General features: G+C 43.5%; 1 protein-coding gene across 1 annotated transcript in view; it reads right to left on the bottom strand.

Moving 5' to 3' along the window:
• CFAP47 (cilia and flagella associated protein 47) overlaps positions 1-26,856 on the bottom strand; it is a 181,091-nt gene that overhangs the window by 11,824 nt on the left and 142,411 nt on the right. The window contains exons 13-19 of the mRNA XM_085860064.1: positions 21,650-21,761; positions 21,415-21,519; positions 19,962-20,052; positions 17,089-17,166; positions 13,748-13,912; positions 1,958-2,104; positions 1,646-1,741 (exon numbers count right to left, since the gene is read on the bottom strand). Of these exons, the coding sequence (XP_085716190.1) occupies positions 1,646-1,741; positions 1,958-2,104; positions 13,748-13,912; positions 17,089-17,166; positions 19,962-20,052; positions 21,415-21,519; positions 21,650-21,761 (794 nt within the window). The remainder of the gene's footprint in view (positions 1-1,645; positions 1,742-1,957; positions 2,105-13,747; positions 13,913-17,088; positions 17,167-19,961; positions 20,053-21,414; positions 21,520-21,649; positions 21,762-26,856) is intronic.

Genomic DNA, 26,856 nt, shown 5'->3' with positions numbered 1-26,856 from the left:
ACCTGCTTCATCTGCCATTGCACAGCACCTGGTTGCCAACCCCATCTGTGCAGACCAGTACAATGCAGATATGTTCAGGATATTGAGCCGAGGTTGGAGCACGTTTCATTTACGTAAGTTGGAAGCAACCGTTATCCTTAACACCGATCCAATATTATGTCGTCAAAAGGAATTTGGACGATCTCTGTGTCTCTTTCAGCATGGAAAGATCAAGGGAAGTACGGTAACAAATGGTGAATGAACCTTAGAGGAAAACCATCCCCCCTCTCTCCAGGATGTGGTTGCAAACGTCAATCATCGACGAACTCTGCTCCAGCCAATGGGAGCTCGAGGTGAAGATGAGCCGACCAATGGGCATTCGGATTAACCATAACATCATTACCGTGGAACCAATCAGCGTCTATCTTATTGAGACCTGCGTATATAGCACACGTCTTCACTCCCTCCTTCACTTGCTGCGATTTTTACCCTGAAGAGTGCAGCACGAAAAGCTTCGGTCACTAATATGTCGTGTTTGTTTGTATCCATGTTAAAGTTCTGTAGTACCAAACAAATTATAAAAATAATGTTGCATTTTAGACATTTCAGGGAGATGTGCATAAACATTAATCTTTGTAAATAGCTGTGTGTGACGAGTGGAAAAAAATTTGACTCGGTAATTTATAAAACATGCTAATATGGCAAACAGCTCGGAAATCGGGTGTTATCAAATATATTTTGCTCTGAAACTCACAAAGAGAAACCATATAACCTTTGTAAAGCATACTCGAGTCATATAGAACAACCAAATGCTTCATAAAGTCACGAGGACAAAGGAAAACATGAACGCACGTATCCTGCTGAGGTTAAAAGTTAAAAGCTCCACCACCCATCATCATCATCATCATCATCATCATCATCATCATAAGAAATAGGATGAAACTTTGCCACCGTGGCACCCATAACTAAGCATGCAGCCATGCACACACAATCACGTGGACTCCCTTTACAGATCCAAATGTACCCATATGTACCTCTACCTTGAAGCAACTGCCGACTGTACATCCCGATCGAGACACAAACTGTTCCGCTATCGACTGAAGGCTGAAGCACTCAAGCAAGCACTCCAATTAAATGGTTCATAACGAACAGCTGGCTTGGCTGTACCTGCTTGGCAAGCGATAGCAAGCTGATTGGTAATGGCATGTACCCACAAAATAACGAAACATCACCGATTTCTTAACATTTTCAGATTTCACTCCAGATTTTCGAGTCTTTCAGTCCGTGTGATCCGATCCTCCAAACTCAAATTATATTTCTATTATATACTTAAATGAGTCCGTGAGAATAGATCATGGAAAAATCACATCACATAATGCATGAAATCGCTCCAAGCTCCTAATTTGAAAACGATAGCACTTCCAAAAATGATGTACACTGATTTGTAAGTATGTAGATCAGGCATTCGATGATATGAGTGAACAAAGTGAAAAAAACGAAAACATTTTGAGCGCTTCGTCGTCGTGAAGAAATCGTTGCGGCCGATTCCAACTCAAGGCATTGTTAAACAGGCCAAAAAAAAACATGACGAATTGAGACCCCCCCAGCGAGGTAACTCAGGGTACGCCTTCAGACCCCATCGAGAGCGAGGTGTCCGAGTATGCACCTGATAAAGGAGGAAACATGGTGCTGGTGTGGTTTTCCGAGGTGAATGTTGACCTCACAAGAGCAGGGTTACCGAATGGGTTTTGAAAATTGGTGCCTGGAATGAAAAACAGACATTATTTTGGATCAAAGGAAGCTTGGAAATGCGTGGTTCATGTCATACTGCATTCCCCTATCATATAGGCTTTTCTGCTTAACTACAGACTTACTTTAGAAAAATTATTACCACCCACAGAAATTTTGTTATCAGTCTCATGCCTCCCACCCCAAAATTACATTCACCTCAACAAAATAATCTTCACATTTCACTTACTCTCAGGTTCTGGGCTGTAAGTCATTAGGCAGTCATCCAAGACCACCTCCTCGAGGTGAGAGCGATGCAGACGTCTTGGCGGAACACCCGTCAAGGTTACTCTCAGCTCCTGCTCCATGCGCTGCCATGATGCGCACTCAAATGTGGCTCTGATGGCGAGACATCCAGGACAGTGGGACCACAACATTACACACACCAGTCAAATCGAGTGCTATTGTTTGGAGACTTTTAGAATGGTATTTTTGCACGCACATCAACATGCTTTTAAACCGACAAATGCTGAAAGGGTACACCTGCTGATGGAGCACGAAGGTATTTCTTCCGAGAGACGGTCTTATGAATGCAATTCATCTTCCTCAAGGCAACATTCCACATTTTAAAGAAATTGATGCAACAATTAAAACCTGAAGGTTAATTTGCTTTGGGTGGTTAAGGGAACTCACGTTACGTTCCAAATGACGACCTCGCTGATCTGAAACATGTCTGATCGTGTATGATAAAGGGGAACCCACGCCTGTGCCTTTTCTGCAGGACAGTAATGATCGGTTGCTATGCAGATTTGATAACAATAACCTCTTATCGCTTTGGTGGAAGGTCAAATAACAATAATAATAATAATAATACTTGAAAAGAACATACAAAAACATGCGGCAGTTTCATTGCGTCATTTTTACCTCCGCCATCAAAAGCCGTCAGAGGTTATGTTTTCACCCGTTTGTCTGTCTGTCTGTCTGTCTGTCTGTCTGCGGAGTCCCCAAATGTGCCCGTAATTTCATTTTTTGATATTTGACCTTTGACCCTGCACAGGGCACCAGGGGTCAGGGCCAAATATGATGCTACTCTCGAACATTCTTGCCATTGGGTGATCGTAACTACCAAGTTTGGTTAATTTCTGCACAACTGTCAACCATTTAGGAGGAGATAGCATTACGGGCAGAGCTGCTTACAATATGCACTTTTTTACTTACCCCCCCCCCCTTTTTTTAAAAACATGGGGATAATAATAGAGCAAGTTAAGGGCTTTGATGGGCCTAATGACCCCCTCTCGTGTTGAAGTTCATTGTTCGGGAACTCTTATTATTAACCCCACACTTTTTGAAAAAAATAGGGAAGATATTGAAATTGGCTCCGTATATACAGTGGCCTGCAAAAGTATTCACCCCCTACAAATAATGACACATTTAGATGAATTACGAATTATGAGGAAACAATTTTTCCAAATGAACTTTTTTATTCGTAACTGAAGGGATCAAACTAAACACTGTTATTGTTTAAGGTGGTTACATCAAACTAAACACTGTTATTGTTTAAGGTGGTTACATCAAACTAAACACTGTTATTGTTTAAGGTGGTTACATTGCCCACCCATTGTCTTGAAACCATTTTTCTCTATCTCGAACACCTTGCCCGTGGCGCCCCCTTCAAGTTTGTTTTTACGCTGATTTCATCAAAGTATGAATAATCCGAGGAGTGCGAAATGCCATAGAGCCGATATGACGTTATATTGTTCCTGGAATGTTCCAGAGGAAGTTTTCCACCAAAGCTCATAATCTTTGACCTTTGACCTTTAAAGTTCACAAAGGTCAAATTTTCAAAGTTGTGGGAATCGAACCGGGTTTTCGACCTTCTTCGACGCACTAACTCCATTAAGCTATAGCACGTATCCTGTTTCCTTATTTTAATGTCCACAACATTGTTTTGTGACCTTTAAAGGTTATGGAAAGGTCAAATTTTGAAAGTTGTTGAACGAAACCGGGTTTTTGACATTTTGCAGCTAATAACCTGTCACTCGTACCACATCATGTTGATCATTTTTATAACTTGGTCAAAAATTATCACATTGTCTCATCCTTGACTTCTGAAACAATCTACATCGTGAACCATCGTTGTCTTCAGACTTGTTTAAAATTTTAAAATCGGTTCAAGTTAAGGGTTTGTCCAGCATTGTACAAAGACAAGTTTCCAGCCGGTGTCATTGTTCGTGCGCAGCAGAAGGGGTGGATGGATGAGGGACTTGTGGTGATGACTATCATTTTACATGCATCATTTTCTACATGAACATCCGATGCAGGCAGAATTAATCCACCAAGCTTGTTCCTTACATGCTGACACTATGCTCACAAATGCTGGATAGTGGGGCATGGTTTAAAACTAGGAACCACCAATCAACCCTGAGTACTTTTCGATATGAGGGCAAGAAATGGATTTAAAAATAAGAAGAATAATCTCACGAGAACGAGGAGCCACGTGGGATGCCGAAGTTTTAAGAAGTACGAGTGCTGCTCAGTTCTTTTCGCTTCCTTTGGTTCTCTTCATTCTTCCTGGTTCTCTTCATTTTCTCTCAGCGGTTTCTAACTTGCTTTCCGTGGTTTTCTCGCATCGACCAGACGAACTTTCTTACTTAGCAGGCCTTTGTATTTGACCTGGGCTTCGAGGAACATTAGCTGCATCTTGGTGGAACCACCACAGACAAACTTTCCTATTTCCCGGACTTGGTATTTTCATCCAGTTTAAAATGAGCATTTTGTGACGTGTTTCCAGCCGGGATTTTCGACTCGGATTCCGAGGAGCATTGGCCACATGCATCTTGGTTGAACTTTATTACTCCTGTTGCTACGCTGGCTTAGCATGATGTTGACTGGGAGATGGCCGGTGTTCATCTGGAGGATGAGAAAGGTCGACCTTCCGATGATCTGTGGCTGGATTGTCAAGGTGTGGGAGGAGATACTGTCGGACATCATCAAGCGAGCATTTCTGAAATGCTGCATCTCAAACAACATGGACGGCACAGAGGATATCATTTGAGAGGAGGAGGCTGCAAATGATGGTGACGACGACAGGGACTTTCTCTATCCTCGTTCGGACAAGGAGTTAAGTCTTCGATGAGGAAAGCATTGATGACGATTTCCTCCGGTTTTGCTGAAAAGTTCATCAAACCCAAATGACCCTTTTCAGGGCCACAAATCCACAAGAAATATGGATGATACTGGTAGGAATCTCTTTTCTAGGAACAAAAAATCCTCTTTATAATATTAAAAAATAAGGAAGAAAAATAAAAACTTCTTGGTGTCCTCTCCTCTCTCTTCAACCTCTTGAAAATTAGAATAAGACTGTTAAAAGAAATTAAGTGGATATGGGAGTAGGCATGTTGATACCACCGTCGCTTTGTTCCATACAAAGTTAATGTATTGATGTATTTACTGTAGATCTAGATCAGAAAATAAAATGATCAATATATTCATTTATTTTGAGGGTGAAAAGCATGGGTTACTACACCGGAAAAGTTTTTTTTTTGAGGGTGAAAAACAGGGGTGCTCTTACGACACCGCCACGGTTTATACACTGGAAAATACACAATATTAAGTTTGATTTGCAAGCATTATGAAATTAGCTCAGGTGGCATTAAAATCCGAAAGCTTTGGAGGGGGATTTTTGCTTTTGCAGGCCACTGTACATATATTAGCAAGTTGAGTGTGTGTGTGAAGTGGAACTAACTTTTCTATTTCCCAGACCTGGTATTTTGATCAGTTGAAAATCAGCATTTTGTGGAAAATCAACATTTTGTGGTCTGAGTCAATGGTTTTTATGACTTCTATACAATTCCACACCCCTGGACAAATCACCACCAAATTTTGCAAGTGTGATGGGGATAACATGGGTCAGGTCACGGGCAAAACCGCCTGCCCCTCCTCCCTCCCCCCAACCCCCGCAAGGAAATTCTTTGTATGTACGTGTGTATGCATGAAAATAATAGAAAAAATTGAAGGGCACTCTTCGACGTCGCCAAATATTCCTCCACATCATTACATCATTATACATACTTGTACCAAGTTTGACTTAAATCCCTGAACCCAGATTTTAATATTCAATAATTCTGGCTGCAAGACCATGCATCCAATCAAGTTGAAATTTAACACATTTATTCCCAATGACTACAACATCATAATTATTATTTAAAGATTTTTGTTCAATCCAATATGGCTCTCAGACCATGTGACCTATTAATTATTCGGAACACCGTCATATCTCCAAGGCTTGGCGACGTGTGGGTGAAGTTTCCCCTCAAAGTGTCAAGCCATTCTGGAGAAGGTTTTCAAAGAGTTATTCTTCAAAAAATCATCGCTGCCAAACCATGTAACCGATAATATCATGGGTAGAGAACTTTTTGTTCAGCATGGATATGCAATCATACCTGTAAAGTTTTGCCTCAATCTGTACATCCGTTTCAGAGAAGACGATTTTTGAAGGTTTTTATGGTTTTTTTTGTATCCGCTGTCGAGACTCGTATGAGAGCTAACACACAGAATGCACAACAAGGGGAGCAGGAGACAAGAGGGGTGGGAGAGCGAAGGAAAAACAATGTGGAACAGAGACATGAGGAGATCATTCTGTGGAAGGGTATACAGGGCAAAGAAGATGGACACAACAGGAACTTTCAGGTCCTTACACAACAGGGACTTTCAGGAAGGAAAGCAGAGAATTTGAAGGAGGTGCGTTTGGGGTGGATTAACGGGGGTAGAAAAGATCGTGGTTTTGGATGAGGGAAGACAAAAGATGGTGGTGAACAGCTGTTTTGAAGACCGAGAGCAGTGTTTCTCAACCTTTTTTGTCCCACGCCCCACTTTGATTTTCAAAATAATCGTACGCCCCACCATGATTGGAGACACTACAGTATATACTACATATGTATTCAAAAGGCAAAGCTATGAAAGCGATCATATATTGATTCATTAATTCTGAATCCTCATGCCCCACCAAAATATTGCCATGCCCCACCGGTGGGGCATGCGCCCCACCTTGAGAAACACTGACCTAGAGGGAAGAGTGGGATTGAAGAGAGTGTAGGAGTTTGTTCCAAAGGTGGTAAAAAGAGAAATGAATGAATGAAGATGAGCAATGATTCTTGATTTTGATAGTTTTACCAGAAGGGGGATGCTGGCGGACCTTGAGCGCCTTGCGGAAATATGGGGGAGACATTTCTCAGACAGAGCAGAGTGGAGGCAAGGCCAGAGAGTAGAAGGGGAAAGACAAAAAGACCACCGAGCTGCCTGGAGTGAGATTGAGAGACCCAAAGGCTCAGCCTCATCGTCGGAGATAACAATGATTCTAAATGCCTTGGTTTCCACAGCATGAAGCTGAGAAAGGTGAGAGGTGGGAGCACCAGCCCAGAGGGAAGAGGAGTACTCCATCAGGCTGTGGACAAAAGCTATGTATGTGATCAGGAGCCCAGATGTGTCAAGGAAGGACTTTGCATGATGGGAGATGCCCAGTTGGCGACTGGCTTTGGAGTGCAGCTTGGAAATGTGGGTTTCCCAGGAAAGATTATGGCAGATAGTGAAACCCAGAAGCTTGAATGAAAGGACTTCTTCAAGAGGATTGTTGAGAAAGTAAATGGGGGGGGGGGGGTTCCAGACTGTCCTTTCGGAGAGATATCGTGAGAGTGTGAGATTTGTCAGGATTGAAAGACATTAATGTTAAAAAAAATATGGCTTCCAAGCCACATTACTGATGTAGTCATCAATTTCTTTTCACTGTACGATTTAACTGTAGATGACTGTCAAAAATTTTCATACGGATCTGATAAAGCGTGCGATGTATGAAATTATGACATCATAATGAAGCCACCTATGACATCAAAAAAGTCACACTTTCCCATTGGAGTACTTGACATGTGCCAAGTTAATTTTTTTCCCCATGGAGTGGTTTTGGAGATAAAGAGGTCCAATTTTTTCCCTTTTTTCCAACATGATGGCCACACCACATAATGTATGATGTCATAATAATTAAAGCATTCTGCGTGAGTAGTCACACCTACGCTTAAAATTTTGTGTCAATCGGAGAAGCGGTTGCAGAGAAAACAGAAAACTAGGAGGGCACTCGGTAGAGCGCATACCTCCCCACGGAATGCCTGATCCACGAGAACATATCGGGCCCAGTACATTTTTAAAACATCATGTTCCATATCGTTTTTGGCCCTATCTCTCAATGGCGAAGAATCACTTCAACAATCAAATAATTCTCATATCCGGATCCAGATCTTCACCAAAATCGAATCATTTCGTCCTTGTCACACAACGAACCTGCCCACCAAATTTCATCCACATTGTGGATGAAATGAACTCTATTACAACTCAGGTCCAGCATACAAAGGAGAATGTTGAACAACGTTACGTACGTGCACACATACGGGAGAAAAAAAAAAACATCCATCAATGAAACTCTCTCAAATGAAAAACCCTAACCCAAGTTTTATATATCGAGTGGGGGCGAGTGGGGGGAAACGATTGAACAAGCAGGATAAAAGAGAAATAGCTTTTCATCTGCGAAAGAGTAACGATTCCCATAGTGCGAAATCAAAAACAACTGCTTTCTACTACTGGGAAAGGAGTGAAACAGTTTAAACAACGTAGGCAAGGCCCAAGTACGGCCAATCATAAAAGAGCACAACAGTCCCTTTGAGGTCCCCAGGGTTTGGCGCTACAGATAGTTACACAGATCAAGGGAGTGAATCATCACTTCGGCACATTCTCAGCGTTGATAAACAACAACATTACTTAGACTGGCTCTGCTGACAGAACCTTGCCAGTGTTTTTTTTACAATGCCTCTACACAAAAAGCCATGCATTATATTCATTAAATCTGTGAACTAAATAAGAAATATCTAAAGTTATGTTTAATCATGCACTGATTGATATACTCGTCTTCCTGGAACGTGTGCAACATTTCCAGTCTGTTACGTAGTTTTATTCAAAAATGACAAATCAATAACAACTGAAGGCGGATGTACATTTTACAGCAAGCGAATGTAACAGAATACACGGTTAATAATGTGTGCAAGGGAATCCTCTCAACTGCAGCATTTTGCCGAAGTTCAAATAATATTTTATGACTGAGGAACAATGTCTTTATTTATTCACACTTTGGGCTGGCAACACCAATTACAAATGCTTGAAGAGGAAATTTCTTCGACAGGTTCCGTCCACTATTTTTTGAGATATCCTGCACACAGACAGACAGATAGACAATCAGACAGAGAGGGGTGAAAACATAACCTCCTTCACCTTCGGTGGCGGAGGTAATTAGCATGGACGGACATAGGTACATATGGACCTATGGACGTACAACCCCAAAACATGCCTCAGCAACTTTGTCAAGTGGAGATATTAAAAACACAGCTGGGCCAATTGCCACCAAATTTGGCATTTGTGCTGGAGGTACCGAGCGTCAGGTTATAGGTATCAAAAATCCCCCACCCCCACAAGGCAAGTGTGTGTGTGTGTGTGTGTGTGTGTGTGTGTGTGTGTGTGTGTGTGTGTGTGTGTGTGTGTGTGTGTGTGTGTGTGTGTGTGTGTGTGTGTGTGTGTGTGTGTGTGTGTGTGTGTGTGTGTGTGTGTGTGTGTGTGTGTGTGTGTGTGTGTGCATCGGAAAATCAGAATAACACGATAACATGAGACCGAGGAGAAACTAACCTCAAACAAGGAAACGACGCCATTTGGCCCAACCTTGCCATGATGCACTCCCGAGTTAATTTTTTGCTTCAGCTTTAAACATCACTTTTCTTGATGTTATATTAAAGTCTAACTTCCCCAACCTTGATCGGGTGACCCAACTTGTACCTATATAAATGCAAGTTGCCCGTTTGTGGCTAAATGGGGTAAACGTTGCAACCACAGCATTTGTAATGCTGAATGATAACGAACTACAGGTGATAGCTGTCCGGAGCTCGGTGACAATCCTGAAAAGAGTCCTCCACACAAAACCATGAGAACTAGAAAACTTCACAGCTTGGTCCATGAATCATGATCCCTTACCAAAACGGAGGTGGATACTTCGAGATCTGAAAGGAGTCCATTCCATCTTCTGAAACCAGCATATGGAGATAACAACCAATGACACACACACACACACACACACACACACACACACACACACACACACGCACACAGCATCGATTCCCTGGCGTGTGGCTTTCCACGATGGATTCCGGAATGCCGCAGATAGCAAAATCCCAGGTGATCATCCTTTGGGCTTAACCCCCTTCGTTAATTGTGCTGTCAAGCAGAAACATTGAGTTAACATTGTCTCAAGTGAGGCAAACTCTCAATGTTTGCTCCTTAGTAAATTACAACCATTAATTAATTTACTCCATGGCAATCAATTTTCATTCAAGTACAAATCCAAACACACCAAGTTTTCTCTTTTATGTGTTAACCTTAACGTTTGATAAAGATGTATTACCTTATCAAACTGATGATTCCATGAGGATAGCGAGTGTCCCGTGATTATGCAAGCGCTTATGTTAATTTGTGTGAAAAATGACAATGAAAACCACAAACAAAATCCTCCTAATGCGCTATCATCAGCATTCAAACTTTTATCATTTGAAGCAGTGCATGAGATTAATAATGATTGGTGGTGGTGGTGGTGGTGGTGGTGGTGGTTTAGGTTGACATATTGGTAAATAAATCAAACCAACGACCCTCGAGTCCAGAACTGAACACACACACACACACCAGCTGTCACGAGTAAACAAACGAACTGCACTCGAATACTGAAGTGTGCAAGCATCATGACTTGAGAAGTTGTGCGGCAGACGGTAATTCTCCAATGGCTGCTCGTTTTGAAGTTTCACTGGACGGTGAAAACTGCCAGCATTTGCATGTCGGATCACATGACCTGACACCTGTTTTGCATGTAAATTTAACTTTTGCGAAGTGTCGACATCATTTAGCAGAAGATATTGCATCTCTTCATAACTACGACTTCGAAAAGTCAGTCCTACCTCTCTATTATTATTTTTTTCATTTGCAAGTGCACAAAGTATGCAGAAAAGATCCTGAGCTTAACAAGTAGTGCGAGCTCAATGTGGAGGCTTGAAGAGGCCACATAACCCAACACTATTTTCACCGATGCGTGGGTGACCATTTGCATGAACCAAAGTCTGATGCTGAGTGTTGAAAAGCCACCCGTTCTATAGAGTTTCCTCCCAGGGGCTCCCTGCTTAGACTTTCAGAGGAAGGAGGGAATGCATCTCATATGATCTATCTCAGCAATATAGGTGCCATAAAATTTGTCCGAGCGGCTGACAGCAGCTCAGGCCGATCACCGTTGTCAGGTTTTTAAGTAGAGACAATTGCAAGGCGACGCGTCCTGTTTCGCCAAGGTGGTGTTGAAGGGACACTGATGACAAAACCAGATGTTTGCATTGAGAGTAAACAAAAGCACATTTGAGAGCAAATCCTCACCCTTTGTGGCCCAACAGGCTTTTTCACTGCAGTCTAGCAACATTGTTCGGTGTCCATGGGAAACACTTTCACTGGTTATACGCAGAACAACATTTACACGTTGGCAAGATTACACCGGACTGCAAAACTGCTCCGTAATGTGCGATCGAAAATTCAACTACATCCTTATTCATCATGCACAAAGCATGATAAAGGTCGACAGGCAAATTAGAACAAAAAACAATGGCAGTAAATGGCAAGAAAAGACAGGTTTTGGAACGACGCGGCAAAATAAACAGTGAAATCGTAATGAGGTAAAATACTGTACAGGCAAATAAATTAAGAGAAAACAATCAGTAATGAGCGGAATAATAACACACAGGAGAAAATTAATGAAGGAGAATAAATTCTCCAGGGCGTAAAACTCGGCGTGCATTTTCAAGAAATTCCACCGGTCCGAGTGAGGGGACAGGAAGGTTAATTCAATAAGAACAAATTCACAGCTTCGTCGTTTTGACCACAATTACACCCATCTGTCACTCTCGTCTGATATTCCCCCTCCCCCTCCTCCTCCAGTACCCAGACTCTGTACCCGCTCATGCCAAGGAAAGACATGAAGAAGTAATCTTGGAAAGCCACAGCAAGAAGTAAATCAGAAACAAATGTAAAAGTGCTTTCCTCAAACTGAGAGCTCAGAAACAAAACTTCAAGCACTTAAGTTTCCTGAAGAAAACTTCGTGGAAACAGTCCGGGGCCCATGCCTTGCTTATCTTCATGGATATCTGTCTTCAATATAAATAGTACGAAGGTGTCCGTCTGTCCCGTCTCCTAACTCCGCTCTCTAAGCTTCAAATCCATCAACATAGGCGTAATTAACAATGTCTTACAATTCTGCTTTCGACAACTAAGTTTATTTCCATCTTGGAATCCGCTCAGCCCAGTCAAAAAGTTGACTTTTGCCAAAGCGTTCACCGTGCTGGATGACATTTATGGCATTCTGGTGGGCGGAATTTTAAAAGCCCAACGGTCACTGAATTATGTTATTGTGATGTACATTTAATCAGTTTGTCACGTGATTGTTGTGTTGTTGTTGTTGTTGTTCTATGCCCCTCCCGTCCTAGGAAATTATATCCCATCCAATCACCCGTCCTTGAAGGGTATTATCCGCTAGTCTTGAATAAACACGACTTTGAGATCGAAAGCCTACCGCAGTACAGGCTTGTCTCTGAGTCAATGGTGGCTAAACATGGCTGTCAATGGACATTAACCCGGCGCAGTGATGGCGGTGCTGCCACATTACAGGACCAGAATCAAGAATGAGCCCCAACATCCACAAAACATTCCACCATGCACACCTGAACTCAACAGCACAGGTGAAAAAAGGCAGAATCAATGTGATAGTTTGACAAACTGACTTGGCAAGAAACAAGTTTTTGCAAACATGTATAAAAAAAAAATTAACAAAAAACCCACAAAACTATTTGCTCGGCACAAAATAGAAAAATAGTTCAGTGCAACACTGGTGTGTCACATGATAGTACAGTGACATGTAGTACTATGGATTTTTAAAAAATTTCTGAGGCAGATGGTAACTTCTTCTTAACACGGCACACGAAATAAAGGTCACTTGAAAACCGTCAAACTGATTTAATCCCCGAAAACAAAAAGTTGGAAAAATTCCCAAATGAATGCAAACTAAGAGATGGTTGCATGTGAGAATAAAGTCCAAGGGCTTGATAAATTCGAATCAGGAAGTTTTTATCTATTTTCTCATTTGATCTCCGACAACGCATCGACGGTCGAAAATGAAGGAAACTTTCAAGAGGGGGGTCTCATTTATCCCAGCGGCTTCGGGTCCGAACCTTTTCCGTCTCGTCAGATTACCAATCGTGCATAGGTACAAATTGCCAACGAGGAATAGTGTATGGCATACTCGCTGTGTGTAATCCAGCAGCCACACACGGTGAATCAAATCAAAATCCACTGCCACGCATTATTTTGAGCCAAATAATTCATTCCCCCTGCATTGTACAGGACATCACCGCAACAATGACATCCTGATTGAGGCCTTAACCTTACAAGAGATTGTATTCTAATCGCAGAGGTGCCGTTTGGCATTCGTTCCTTTGAGATCACTCATTATCTGAGTGCGTTCAGAACGTCTGTCATTATACGTGGCGTCGAGCTGCATTTTTGGCAACTGGATTCGAGAATTATCACCACTGGGCTGCTTTTGCCGACACATCAAGGTACCTCCATCACGCCATGTACAGTTACTGTGCTGATGAGATTTTCCATGACCTTGTTTGTTAAACATCTCAGATCTCTAGCATATAATGGAGTTTCGTCCAAAGGGCATTGCTGCAGTGAACCTGTGTTTGGATTCAGGGCATATATTTGTCAATCTCCCAGCCAGATTCCACCCCCACACCCCACAACCCGTTTCCACTCTCAACTCCTCAATCTATTTGGTGCCCAAAAAGCCCCTAGGGTGATCGAGAGGCATTCAAGCTGAGTATGACAAAAATGTCACGGCGGGAAGAACCCCAGAGCTGGGTAAGCTAACCTTGGAAGGCTCTGCTGGACTTCGCGCTGCTTGGTGGTCTCCCAGGTTGTCCCACACTGATGAGTGAGGCCGACGGTGCACGTGGCATGGCTTGGGCTTTTGGCTTTAGGGTTGACATTGACCTCAATGGGATTGACAGAATGGCATGTGCATCAAGTCTGATCCCTGGTAAAGGTATGGAGAAAGACAACTCAAGACAAGCAGCTGATGGCTGCTCAGACACTACAAGGAATATGCTAAAATATATCTATAATAATTTTTGGGGTAAATGAATGCAACTCACATTTCTCAAGCAAATAAAAATGTTTTTAATCGCAATTTCTAAATCCTTGATTGGAACAAAATTGAAATATTTTACCCAACATAGCCATCATGTGTGACATCCGCAATGCCTCAATCAATCAATAACAGGGAGAGAAAATAAAGTACGAGGAATGAGGTGCTCGGAAGTCGGAATAGTCCAAGACATACCAAAGAAAGCCGAATGATCAATGGATGTCATCAAAGCCAAGGCAATCTTTAAAGCAGTATTTTAAAGATTGTCTTTGTTTAATTGGCATTAGAGAAGTGAAGGAAATGAAAAGGTTGAGAAATTCAGCTGACGATGACCTTTTGAAGCTAAAACTGAAGAAGACCACCCACAGCCTCGAAACACGGATCAGCAACAGAAAGGTTTGTGAAAGTTTACATTACGATGACAGACTTGGATGGAGGTTTCAGATTCTGACCCTCATTATCAAAGATGAAGTGGTTGATGCAAGTCGAGTGGAGAAAAATGCAAAACCTATGGCACAATAGGAGATATAGTGCATCAAACGCTGACAGAGGTCTTTAATCATAAAAGTTTGAGGTATATGTCCGGACTGCAGCCGGTAAGTTGGGACATGGTGTGCAACGAGTGGATGGAAATGCAAATGCATGGATAAAGAGCAGGAGAAAAATAGGAAAAAAGAATGGGTGGGGTGTGGCTGAGAGCGACCTGCACAGCTTGTACTATGCTCATGACACAAACCCTTCGAGACAAACAAATTGCACAACAATACTCATTAAATCCCCAGAAACTCATTAAATCCCTGGAACGAAAAGTTGGAAAAATTCCCAGATAAATGCAAGCGAAGTGTGCTATTCCAGAGCACAAAACTGTCTTCCTCGTTTTTTAAGCCTTAATCCAAACAGTTAGGCGTTGGCTAACTCAGATGCACCTTCTCCATTCTCTCCTGTCGTCTGCATCTTCTTCTCAATCCCTTGTTCTTCAAATATTTTGCAACTACATCCATCCATCATAATCCCTGTCTTCCTCTTGATTTTTAACCCCTCTAACTGGCTCATTTCGAACTTCAGTTGGTTCCTCATCATTTATTCTCATCACATGCCCAAACCACCACAACCTCGGCTCTCTAATCATTTCTGTAATACAAGCAACTCCGGCTCTCTGACTTATGTATCTCAACATTCCTGAACCGCTCTCTTTGTGATACTCTGAGAATCCACCTCAGCATTCCCATCTCCTGACACACAACCATACCATATATACAAACACACATTGAACACCGTCTATAAATATCTATACACTCCAGAAAATAAAAAAAACATGGTCTTTATACAGGTTGAAGTCCATCTTAAGGAAATGCGCATTAATTTCACATTCTCTCATTTTTATCAACATGCTGGCTTCTGTATATCTATGGATCCACCTCATCCCAGGCCTTGCTGATCCTACATAAAGTCTCCAGCACGTCCACTTCCTTCATGAGATATGTTACAGTAGAAGTCTTATCCAATCTCCATGGCACTACTTGCACATCATGGCTTCCGTTCGCGTGAGTTCAGCTTCAGGGACTCGATCAGCCCACTGATCTATCGACTGCTGTTTGCTGGTGGAGCTGGGTTGGAAGAACTGAAGTTTTTTTTCAGTTGCAGGTGTGGGTGTGATGGAGAATTGCCCATTGGGATAGAACAATGTTACGCTCCGCTCTTCTAATTTACCAACATTGAGAAAACATCGGCTTCCAATTGAAGTGTGCATCCTACGCTCGATTGTTTTAATGGTTATTGGGGGATTATAACGGCACTGCACATCATTCAATGTCGCAGATGAGATAAACTTCACTGCTTTTCAAGCATCCATAGGCCAGTGTGCCCTTGGGGACATCAGAACCCCCCTGCTACTATTGTTAGTTTTGAAAACGATTTGAGGATACCACAAAAGTCATGATTTACCCTCAAAAATAATTCGTTGTTGTGTTTACAAGAGACCAGAAGCATGTAATTAACCAGAGACAATATAGATGTTTTTTTTTTATAACTGATGCTTCATACGTATTATTTGATTATGCACTGATAACATTAGTGGTCGCTGGACACAGGCAACGTCAAAACCAAGGGACCGACTTTTGTGGTCTCTGATCAGGGCAACACAGCTGAGAAAAGGGTCGATATACATATAAAAACGGAAGGGACTGGTTAAAAGCAGGTGTTTTGAACAGGTGGTTGATGTGCTGGTGGTCATTAGTATGGGTTTGACTTTACATTTAAACTGCTTAACTTACTGCTCAGAAACTGATCGACTGACCCCGGCCAGATCATAAATTTGGTTCTGTTCATCACAAACGTTTTGACTTTTCAATACCAGAATTTCTTTGAACAGTGGGTCCACAACCTGAGTTTTGTCTAAAGGTCATCAAATCAAGCCGTATAGTGCAACACACGCAGACGGAGACAGACAGAGACATTGGAAGATAGAGAAGAGAGAGAGAGAGAGAGAGAGAGAGAGAGAGAGAGAGAGAGAGAGAGAGAGAGAGAGAGAGAGAGAGAGAGAGAGAGAGAGAGAGAGAGAGAGAGAGAGAGAGAGAGAGAGAGAGAGAGAGAGAGAGAGAGAGAGAGAGAGAGAGAGAGAGAGAGAGAGAGAGAGAGAGAGAGAGAGAGAGAGAGAGAGAGAGAGAGAGAGAGAGAGAGAGAGAGAGAGAGAGAGAGAGAGAGAGAGAGAGAGAGAGAGAGAGAGAGAGAGAGAGAGAGAGAGAGAGAGAGAGAGAGAGAGAGAGAGAGAGATTTAGGAGATATTTCAAAAAATTAAAATAAGAAAACTAACAAGCTGAGGAAATGTAAAAGCGGTAATTGTGGTAACCTGAAGGAGATAGCGCTGGCAGGGAAGCAATACTCCCCCAAAATCAAATGACATGAAAAACGTGAAAGGATATTGTGCAAAATAGGATGTACGGCACTGAGCGCTCACGGTGTGCAACATGTGCAGATTGCTAAGACTACTTTATACAAACATTATGATGGCAAAATGAGTGACTTGGTGCTACGATTGTGTGTGTATCTGGACTCCAAAGTAGTACCGTGGAGCAGCAGTGCAAACCCAGACTGATCATCACTTGGATCAGGACACAAGACGCCACGTGATGTTTGATTTTCACCTGCAAGGAGACAGCACAGCAATGCAAGGCTTCGCATCATGACAGCAGTGAACTCACATTCTCCCTGTGATTCCATTACGTGAGGAAAATTTAAAGGGTCATTGGGAGTGAATCTTGGAGTAAATTGTATTTTACGTACAAACAGAAAAGACATTTCTGATTGAAACTATAGTTGGATTGCCCTATTTCAGGTTCCCGTATGAGCACGTTCGTGATGCTGGGATCCCAGGTTCAAATCCCTTGTACTGTGTTTATTTGTCGTTTGTCTACTTTTGTTTTTGCAACTCGGGTGAAAGCACACTGATGTCTCCTAACATCCTTGTCCTGTATGTAGCAATTTGATCACATGCTCCACCATGATCCTTTCGGTTGCTAAAAACAAAGTAGATGGTTGACGTCGATTGCGGTTCTGGTTCTGGTGGCTTCTTTGTGAGTGCAGACGGATTTCCCAGCTATGTGAAGCGAAGAATGCTGGCCCAGGTCTGTCCCATCTAACTGTTGATGTTTATGCCCTCTGTTGGTGTTTGTATTTTTACGTGCACGGAGAAGTGCGGGGGTACATGCGAATGAGTTTGTCCTGTCGGTTTCACCTTGATGGGTCGGGGCTTTGTGGCGATGCAAGAGGCCACATATCAATCAAATGAAGCCGTGTGGAGTCCCTAAGCATGTGTTTACCGATGTACTCCCACTCCTTTATATGATCACAACCCCCTCCGCACCACCAATTCAAGATTCGCTCTCAAAGCCCACCATTCCGTTTGAACATGCTTCGGTTAGCACAGAATTGGCGGGGAATACTTTCGTATGGCGCATACACATACCGTGGTGACAGTGTTAGACTCCTCACCATGAACCAATATAAAAAGGGAAGCTATGGTGTGGAGATGGAAGAGAGAGTAGAGGATATCTGTAAGAAGAGAAGAGAAGAAGTTGGAATGCAGTTGTGGAGAAATGCACAGTATAAAGAGAAACCACACCCATAGTTCAAAGAATACACGAGACCGAAGAGCGTCTGCCACATTACCACTGAGCATGGGGTCAGCAACTTTCCCACACTAGATCAATGATGAACGCTCCTTTGTCTCGTGTCCATGTTTGATCACAGCACCTGTGCCTGCCCACTAGCATGAGCTGAGGCTCAGTTTTTCCCGTTAACTCCTGTTATTTTCTCCTGTTCCAGCTTGAGATTGATTAGTTCAATTGCAGCCATCTTTCCCTACCTACCCCTTTCAAGTTGTGGGCCTGTGGCAGTGGATACAAGTTACGATAAGATGTTCTGTTCTGTTTGTCAGGGCTAGGTCATGCCTCTTGCCTTCGTCATGGATTATAGTGTTTGTCCAGTAATTTATCGATTCTTGCTGTGCTTGATTGTACTGTCAGCGCACTTCCGATCACGTATCACATTTGTTGTCCAGGCCACAAAAAACACACTGCTGGTCTGTAAATGTCGTTGCAGACCAATTAATACAAAGACTTCAAAGAAAGATTAGGGATGGCAGGATGGCCTAGAGGTGTGCACACTCTCACCTCAAAGCCATCTAGCCTGGGTTTGAATCCTCGCTCCAGCTATAAACGGTCATAATGGTGTCTCGCAGGCAGGACAAGGAATCAATTAGTGTGCTGTCCCCCGGATGAACGTTAAACTGGGCGTCCTGTCTGCCGGCACAGGTTGGTGAACGTGAAAGATCCCAGTCGTCACAAAGAGTAGGTGAGCTATCGCTGGTGCCATGAACAAATTCCAAATTACTGCTCTCGCCTCCAGGGGGTACTGCATCAGCAGCAGCACCATGCTCCCAGCAATGATGCAACCAGCATCCACATGCTGCATACAAAATGAATGAACGAATAACAAAAGAATGATGAGAAAGAATCAGTTTCATACTGATATACACTTTCTCACATTGAGGAGTTAACAGACATTCCTGGAGATCCATACAGTATTGGCCACAAGCTATACATAAATTTCGGGCCAGAATTAAGATAGTGGGAAAGTAGGCTTGTTCCACAGCACCAAGGCCTTACACCACTCCATCACAGTGACATCTGAAGAAAGAGTTGTAACAAACAGGTGATGGACTGCAGCATATAATCTCAAATCTCAATCCGTATTAGTTAGGATGTGTTACGATAACGTTTCCCACACCGACTCCATTTGAGTTACCAAAGAGCCTGGTAAGCTGTCAAACACTAATTTGTGCCAAATAACAATGCTTGTGGCAAAACATGGTTTTGGCCAAGAGCAGTTTTCACCGAGAAATGTTACGGATCATCTCATTGGGCAATGTCCAACATCAACTCGATGACACTACATGCAATCTGGCCAAGAAGTCTCCAGAAACGAACGGAAACCCACGCCACCACGAGAAACAGCTCTTATTGTATTTCCAAAACCGTCTTAACGAGTTATTAGCATTCATCGCCGAGCACCGTTGGCAGAACAAGAGCCGAACCGAGAAATCTATGCACCGCGATGCAACTGAGCCCATCGGATAGAAAATGTCAAGGGCGTTTTTGCGCGATATAATTTTATCTTTACACAGCGTTGCATATAATCAAGGCAGTCCATCTTAATCAAACCTAATTCAGCAATTATTATTCTGCATGATGGCTGCCCCCACTCAATTATGGCCAAGAAAATGTGGGAAAAGGATGGGATTCGAAAGGAGAGCGATTGCGATGAAGGAAGATGAGGTATAAATTTGTCGGCAAAATGGGGTTCCAGTTCCATGAACCCGACAATGTGACATCTGCAAGAGCCGGGTCCGTGGGGTTAGTGAAGTGCAGCATCAGTTGACTTGGACGGCCAGGCTGGGCAATCACCGACACCGTCTCCGCCAGCTCTGGCGGGAGGCCCACCCCAGACAGAAGGAACACACGCTGACTGGTCTGTTGACGAAATGCACAGAGTGTTAGTCATTTTTACACCCCACCTTCATCCATTAATGCAGTCTGATTTGTGCTGAAGGGTGAAAATCTGCTGTCCATGAAGGCATAAACTCCACTTTACCATACACCATATGAGGCACAATTGCAATTGCAAACATTCAAACTCAATGCACAAGGCTGTGCGGGGTGATGACATTAATTATGATGTCGTATGAAAGAGATGAAATGAATGAAAGAGACATTGTTTAATCGATTTCTCTTGAAGACCTTCATGCACATGTCGTGGTCAGAGACACGTATTATCCAGGCAATTGTCACTTTCATACAACAAATACCACTCTGTAATGAATCAAATTATATGGGAAAATAAATATAATTACAATGTAGAGCTGCAACCCTTTTGAAGGTCCAAATCCTCAGAAGATGGAATAAATCAAATTTCATGGTTATGCATATTCAAACTCATGTTGTGGACAAAAGTCTCACAGTATTACATATATATATATATATATATATATATATATATATATATATATATATATATATATATATATATATATATATATATATTTGGATTGGCAGGCTGCCTGTGCAGGTCCAAATATTCTATTATCCCATTGGGTCAAGTCTCGCAGAAGAGGATATAATCATCCACATCGTTTCAAACTCGTCATGGTCCGTTCCTGCATCAATTTTACACACTTAAGAGATTTCCTGCATAAAATCTGGAAAAAAGAAACTGCAACTTCAAGTTACCCAAAATGCAAACTTTGATGTTGTGATAGAGCTGCAATGAGATGTGATCGCAGTCGTCATATTAAACCCATTCCTGTTCCACTTCCTCACTTGTGAAACTCTCACTTGAAAGGAAGCAATTCTGACCTGCAAGTTAAACCTAAATTGCACTGCAGCTCCATATGATGATCGTGGTATCACACCAAGTGTTGCCATGGCTTCCACCAAGGCCACTAAATGCCTGGCTTGCCTATTGGCAGGGTGGTGTAACCTGGAAATTCCATTCACTTGAAGTCCCCCCTTTCACTTTAACAACACAGAAACCACAATTTAGCAAACAGCAAGAAGGCCTGCAAGAATAGAGATAAAAGGTAGACCTGAATAAGCAGTATGACTATAGTGGTGATTGTTTAGGCATTGTTTCACCATTGCATGACAGATACCAGACACGTTCTGGCACCAGTGTTTCCAATGCTGTGACGATCTTAGTTTTCGAGGGTGTCCGATTGGCTGAAGGCCAACTCATACACTGTAAGACACCCGCTATCGTGAAATTTTGTCACCAGCATGAAAGAAGTTCAACAGGGCAAAATAATGGCGGTACGAAAGGAAACCATGCGGGTGTACCTGTGATGAGATGAGCACTACGGTGCTGTGATGTCCGGTGCTTCCCAGTGCTGTGGGTGTGAACCATACAAGCAGATCTAAGTGAGAGTTCGGTGAGACCATCATCTGCTTCGGCACAAAGCATCACGCAGAAAGCAGAGTAAATAAAGTCAGGTGGTTATACAATCAATCCACAAGTGAAGGCCAGCCATACCGAATGGCATAAAGATCAGAACACAATAATTTGGAAACTGACCATATTGAAAGGTGAATGATGCAGATTGAAGTTTTTGGAGTTGCTGACAGTGGCTTTCAGCTCCAGGACCTTCGGTGTTGGGTTCTGGAATGGAAGGATCAAACGGGTGTACCTGGTGTATAAAGGACACACATAACTTGGAAGACCATGCAACTTCGGTAAAGAATCAGGTACACGGATCAATGACAACTGCATTGAAAAAACAAAAACAAAACAGAAGAACAAAAACATATTTCAGATTAAATCAATAATTAAAATTCTCTTGTGTAATGCAGACCACCTTTCCGAAAAGAAGAAAGTTTCTGCAGCCACTTAAACACAACCACATTATGTGGTTGCTTTTTGTGGTTGTATGTGGCCCCTCGGCATTTACAAGCATGGCATTACAGGTGTAATACACATATACATTCTGATTATCATGCATCATACTCTGGTACAGAGCGTCAGTGCTGCCTAAAGCAGTTTCTTTGCAAAGGTTATATAATACTGGGTGGTTTGAGATTGCCAAACCAGTAGTAGCTGGTGCAGGAATTTGGCCATAGTGCCAGCAATAGCTTGCCTACGCTTTGCAAAGGACACCGTGGGATCTTTATCATCCACAAACTGATGCTGGCAGATGGAATGCCTAGTTTAATGTGCATCCAAGGGATGGTACACATATTGATGAATCACCATAACTGTGAAACGCTGAGATAAACACTGAGACAGTTTATATCTGGGCTGGGATTCAAACCCAGGCTAGATAGCTGAGAGTCGAGTGTGCGTTCCTCTACCTCGAGGCCAGTGGTTCTTAACTTGGGGTGCACGCATCCCTTGGTGGTGTAAAACGTCATTTCTGGGGCTGTGAAACATATCGGCTGGTTCAATAACCAAGACACTAAAGGAGTGCTAAGAATCCAATTCTTCCTCTGTAATTCTAAGACCTGAACTGTCATTGACTTTTGAAAAGGAGTGCGAAAAATATTCTGAGAACTTATGGGGGTGCGGGTACCAAAAAAAAAACACTGCTCTCGGCCATCCTGCCAAATATATATATATATATATATATATATATATATATATATATATATATATATATATATATATATATATATATATATATATATATATATATATATATATATATATATATATATATATATATATATATTGTTATGGCCACGGGTACTGAGTGTATTATGAGGGCTTTAATCCCCGTTCATCCTCGGAAGAGCCGGACCTGGGGCCACCGCTCACGATTAACTTTGTGGTACGATGGGTTGCTTTCGAACTACGAACACCAATCAGTAAACTACGAGTTACAGTGTCCACCGTCTAATTTTTCCATTTAACTAGAGGTCACGTTGTTTTCTGAACGGAGAGCACGCACTCGGCAAAGCACCAATCTTATCTTGATTAGATCTTAATTTGGGCGGCCGAGCGTTTAATCACTGGTGCGTGCCGACTATTACAGGTCAATTTGTGTGGTAATTACCTCCCAGTCTATCTAGTTTCAGACAATGCTGGATTAATGGAAGGAAAGGACAAGCAGGGACAGGTTGGAACATCAACAAAGCCATTTATTAATAAGAAAATAAATAAATAAAAATAAATGAACAGAATCATAAGCAAATAAATATAATCAAAGAGCAGAGGCTTATCTCTATGCCTGACTTAACAATTAAACACGAGACACGAGACAAGAAATTCAGTCTCGCTCACCAAATAAAAGTCATCATACGTCAAATAAAAACGTCCAGAAATGTGTGAGCGTGCCCTGTCCGTTGCCAGCGCCCAGCCGTGCACCCACTTGCGAACAGGCGTGAAGGCCAATCAACGTCACGTCGTCACCCCCAGGAACCAGGGACGCCAATAATCAGGTACGCCAAGAGCAGGTCTCGAGCAGAACAAGCATTAACGGTCCAAGTGTCACCCACCGCCAGGAGCCACCAGGAGCCCCAACCGACGGACAGCTGTTAGGAGCTGTGAGACACTGTGAAGTGCTGAGGCGCTGTGAGGAGCTGTGAGGAGCTGAGGTGCTGCGAGAAGCTGTGAGGTGCTGTGAGGCACTGTGAGAAGCTATAAGGTGCTGAGGCACTGTGAGGAACTGTAAGGTGCTTAGTTGCTGAGAGGCACTGTGAGCACTGTGATAAGCTGTAAGGCACTGAGGCTGTCACCCACTGACTGGTGCCAACTGACTGACTGAAATACTCTCAAAGCTGTCGGAACCGCAACCAACTATCGCCAACTGACTGGTGGTCGACTGACTGTAAAAGCCGTCTGAGTGACAGAGACTCACTGACGCCAACTGACTGGTAAAGCCGTCTGACTAACGCTGACTCACTGACGCCAACTGACTGGTTGTCGACTGACCGGTAAAGCCGTCCAACTGACGCCGACTCAATGACGTCAAATGACTCTCAAAGCCGTCACCACCTGACTGGTCGTCGACTGACTGGAAAACTGTCTGATTGACGCCGACTCACTGTCGGCTGACTGGAAAAGCCGCCTGACTGATGCCAACTGATTGGAAAAGCCGTCGGAACCACAACCATCTATCGCCAACTGACTGGTCGTTGACTGAATGTCCCAACTGTCTGACTGATGCCGACTCACTGACGCCAACTGACTGGTTGTCGACTGACCGGTAAAGCCATATGACTGGAAATGGCAATACGACCGTCTGACTGGAACCAATGAGCAACCGTCTCCCAAAGCTGCCAGAACCGCAACCAGCCACCGCCAACCAACGCTTAAAGCCATCAGAATCGCACCCAGCTATCGTCAATTGACTGATGCCAACTCACTGACTGGTTGTCGACTGACCGATAAAGCCGTCTGATGCCGACTCACTGATGCAAACTGACTGGTTTTCGACTGACCGGTCTAGAACTGACCGGACCTCTCATCCTCTTTTAAAGGCGGCCCATCTGGGCGGGTGCAGACTCCAGCCAAATGCACTCCACCCCATTTGCAATTCGTTGCCCGTGACAACCCGCCCGTCCCGTGTCCATTCCTGGCATATGACGCTATGCCTGTGGTGCTGGCCAAACGGCAGAAAGCAGCCATTTGTCAGAATTACCGGGCAAAAAGCGCTCATAAAACATCAACAATTATCACCTCAATGTTCAGCCCGATATGAAAAATAGCCAGTTAGCGTCCATAAAGCTGCTGAACAGGGTGTCAAACGTCGATAGAAAAAGGTGGGTATCGAGCCTCCGTTGGGCTACCAGCGATCTCACATGCATGAATGTGTCTGTCGTAAAGAGAAAAAGGAGCTTTCCATAAGAGAGGGAATCTATTCTTTACCCTTCTCAATGCATCACATTTAGAATCCCACCAGACATGGGGATAGAATCTCTATACATATATATATATATATATATATATATATTTATATATATATATATATATATATATATATATATATATAATTCCAGCAATCTGTGTGTGTGTGTGTGTGTGTGTGTGTGTGTGTGTGTGTGTGTGTGTGTGTGTGTGTGTGTGTGTGTCTGTCTGCGACCGCCGTTTCTGGACGACCGCCAGTCCGATCTGATTGACATTTGCCAGGAATATTGCCGGGGCCCCGCAGATGTGCCTTTTCAAGGTTTGATATCAATCGGACAAGCGGTTCCCAAGTTACGGCCATTTTACTGCTTTTTCAGTGTTGAAAAGGTGTATATATGGCAGCTGAAGGTGTCGTTCCACCTTCTCACCTTATCATGCCAATTTTTTCCCAAATTATTAATAACCGGACGATCACCGGTCCGATCGGATTGAAACTTGCCAGGAATATTGCCGGGGACCCGCTGATGTGCCTTTTCAAGGTTTGATATCAATCGGACAAGCGGTTCCCAAGTTACGGCCATTTATCTGTCGACCAATGACAAGACACGGTGCTATGACGTCACGAATGACGTCACAATTAATGTTTATTTATTTATTTATTATTTATTATTTATTTTGCACGATTGACGGTCCGATCTGATTGAAACTTGCCAGGAATATTGCTGGGGACCCGCGGATGTGCCTTTTCGAGGTTTGATATTAATCGGACGAGCAGTTCCCAAGTTACGGCGATTTTTCTGTCGACCAATATCTGCGAGAGAGGGGGACGGGAGAGGAGGGATGAGAGTGGGGGCGAGAGAGGAGGGGGGAGAGAGGAGGGGCGAGACTAGGGGGTGATAGAGGGGGGCAAGAGAGGGGGAGAGAGAGGGGGCGAGAGAGAAGGGCGAGAGAGGAGGGGGGAGAGAGGAGGGGCGAGACTAGGGGTGAGATAGGGGGAGAGAGAGGGGAGAGAGAGGAGGGGCAAGAGAGGGGGGAAAGAGAGGGGGAGAGAGAGGGGGAGAGAGAGAGGGGGCGGGAGAGGGGGGATGAGAGTGGGGGCGAGAGAGGAGGGGGGAGAGAGGAAGGGTGAGACTAGGGGGGGATAGAGGGGGAGCAAGAGAGGGGGCGAGAGAGGAGGTGGGAGAGAGGAGGGGCAAGACTAGGGGTGAGACTAGGGGTGAGAGAGGGGGGAGAGAGAGGGGGAATAGAGGAGAGGTGAGACTAGGGGTGAGAGAGGGGGAGAGAGGGGGGAGAGAGAGGAGGCAAGAGAGGGGGAGAGAGGGGGAGAAAGAGGGGGCAAGAGAGGAGGCGAGAGAGGGGAGGGAGAGAGGGAGGAAAGAGGGGGTGAGAGAGAGGGGGCATCACAATTCAAGAGAGGGGGAGAGAGAGGGGTTGAGAGTGGGGGCGAGAGAGGAGGGGCGAGAGAGAGGGGGCGTCACAATTCTTCTTCATTTGATATGATGTCACAATTGACGCTGGGGACCTGAATACGTTTCCCAGGTGTTTCCCAAGTTATGGCCATTTATGATACAGTTGGTCCGATCTAATTGAAATAATGCCCCAATCCAGTCATCGTTTACGAACATACGGGCCCCGCCCCTACGGGCCCATACTAGTACATATAAATAGATACAGAGATATAGAAATATATATATATATATATATATATATATATATATATATATATATATATATATATATATATATATACTGGGCGTAGTGGCGTGCGCCTGTAATCCGGCGACTCGGAGGCTTGGGTTGGAGGATCGCTTGAGGACGGGGGAAGAGAGAAAGAGAGAGAAAGAGAGAGAAAGAGAGAGAAAGAGAGAGAAAGAGAGAGAGAAAAAGAGAGAGAAAGAGAGAGAAAGAGAGAGAAAGAGAGAGAAAGAGAGAGAAAGAGA

This window comes from Eptatretus burgeri, chromosome 16 (genome assembly GCF_056783735.1).
Source record: "Eptatretus burgeri isolate ZD-2024b chromosome 16, Ebu_testis_v1, whole genome shotgun sequence".
Lineage (NCBI taxonomy): Eukaryota > Metazoa > Chordata > Myxini > Myxiniformes > Myxinidae > Eptatretus > Eptatretus burgeri.
This window is presented reverse-complemented; position numbering and strand designations above follow the sequence as displayed.